The 1563-nt window shown below is 33.2% G+C and overlaps 1 protein-coding gene across 1 annotated transcript; it reads left to right on the forward strand.

The window, feature by feature from the left end:
- Nucleotides 1-135: 135 nt before the first annotated feature.
- LOC110033760 (zinc finger BED domain-containing protein RICESLEEPER 3-like) lies at nt 136-1023 on the forward strand. The gene has a single exon (XM_020737840.1). It carries the CDS (start codon nt 136-138, stop codon nt 1021-1023), a length of 888 nt encoding a protein of 295 aa, XP_020593499.1.
- Nucleotides 1024-1563: the final 540 nt, after the last annotated feature.

The raw sequence follows: 1563 nt of genomic DNA on the forward strand, positions 1-1563 counted from the left end.
AGAGAATCTGTTAAGTATTTGAAAAAATCCCCTGCAAGATTGCATAAATTTGTGGAAGTGGCAAAGCAACTAGGAGTTCCAACTACAAGGTCACTGTCCATTGATGTTTCCACTAGATGGAACTCAACTTTCAATATGTTGGAGTCTGCATTTATTTATCACAATGTTTTTAATCACTACGCAATTCGAGATGGTAACTACAAATGGTTGCCTAATGATTCAGAATGGGTTAAATATGATAAAATCAGAAAATTTCTTTCAGTTTTCAATAATGTTACGAAGATGCTATCTGGCACTTTATATCCTACTTCAAATATATTTTTACCTGTAGTTCTGCATGTTAAGAAAATTTTGATGGAAGAGTCATTCTCAGAAGATGAATACATGAAGAATATGACTACAAGCATGCAAATCAAATTCAATAAATATTGGGGGGAATGTAATCTTCTTATGTCTATTGCAGCAATTTTGGATCCTAGACTAAAACTAAAATTTATTAGTTACACATTCCCGAAGATATACGCACATGACGAGGTTGAGCAAAATCTAAAAACAGCTCAAGATGCCTTGTGGGAAATATATGCAGATTATGTTGTTGAGTGCAATGTTTCTAATGAGAGATTTTCATCTGCAATTGATTCTGCCAGTTCCTCAAGTCATTTTGACGCAATGTTTGGGTTTCAAGATTTTGTTGTAGCTTCCGGTTCTGTAGAACCATCGAAACCCGATTTACAAGTATACCTTGAAGAGGGATTATTCGTGGGTTCTAATGAAAATTTTGATGTGCTCGATTGGTGGAAGATGAATACATTGAAGTACCCCCAACTTTCAATTATGGCTCGTGATATTCTATCAATACCTATAACAACGGTTGCCTCAGAATCAGCTTTTAGTGCAGGTGGTAGGGTCTTGGATGATTACAGAAGTAGTTTATCTACTAAAACTGTTAATGCATTGATTTGTGCTTCCAGTTGGATTCGCTCTACTCAACAAAATGCAAAGACAGTAACGGTAATCAAATGATTCTAGTGTATTTCACGAGTTTATTTATTCACAATAGTAGATACTAATTTGCTTTTTTCTTTTTTTCAGCAAGACATACTTGATGAGGAAAAACTAAATATTCAATTTCCAAAAATATGAAGCCAATTTAGCCTTCGTTTCAGTTTTATGAAGCTTGTTGCAAGACATCCTTGATGAGCAAAAATATTCAGTTTTTTTTTTCAAATATGATTTTTAGTGATTACATTACATGATTTGTTTGTCTAATATTGGCCGGATTTGTTTGACCTTTTGGAATTTGGGCATTATTGCTGCTGAGATGGAAATATTCACTCACTTATGTGCTTTGAATATTTATTAATTAGATTCTTTATACATGCTATATATCTATTAATTGCTAAGGCTTTTAGCTGACATGTAAATATATCCAATGTCATGAGTGTTATTTCATTTGGCCTGTTGGAATTTGGGCATTATTCCTGCTGAGATGGAAATATACTCTTACATTCACTCACTTGTGTGCTTTGAATATTTATTAATTAGATTCTTTATACATGCTAT

The sequence above is a fragment of the Phalaenopsis equestris genome, unplaced genomic scaffold (genome assembly GCF_001263595.1).
Source record: "Phalaenopsis equestris unplaced genomic scaffold, ASM126359v1 Scaffold001281, whole genome shotgun sequence".
NCBI classification, from domain to species: Eukaryota; Viridiplantae; Streptophyta; class Magnoliopsida; order Asparagales; family Orchidaceae; genus Phalaenopsis; species Phalaenopsis equestris.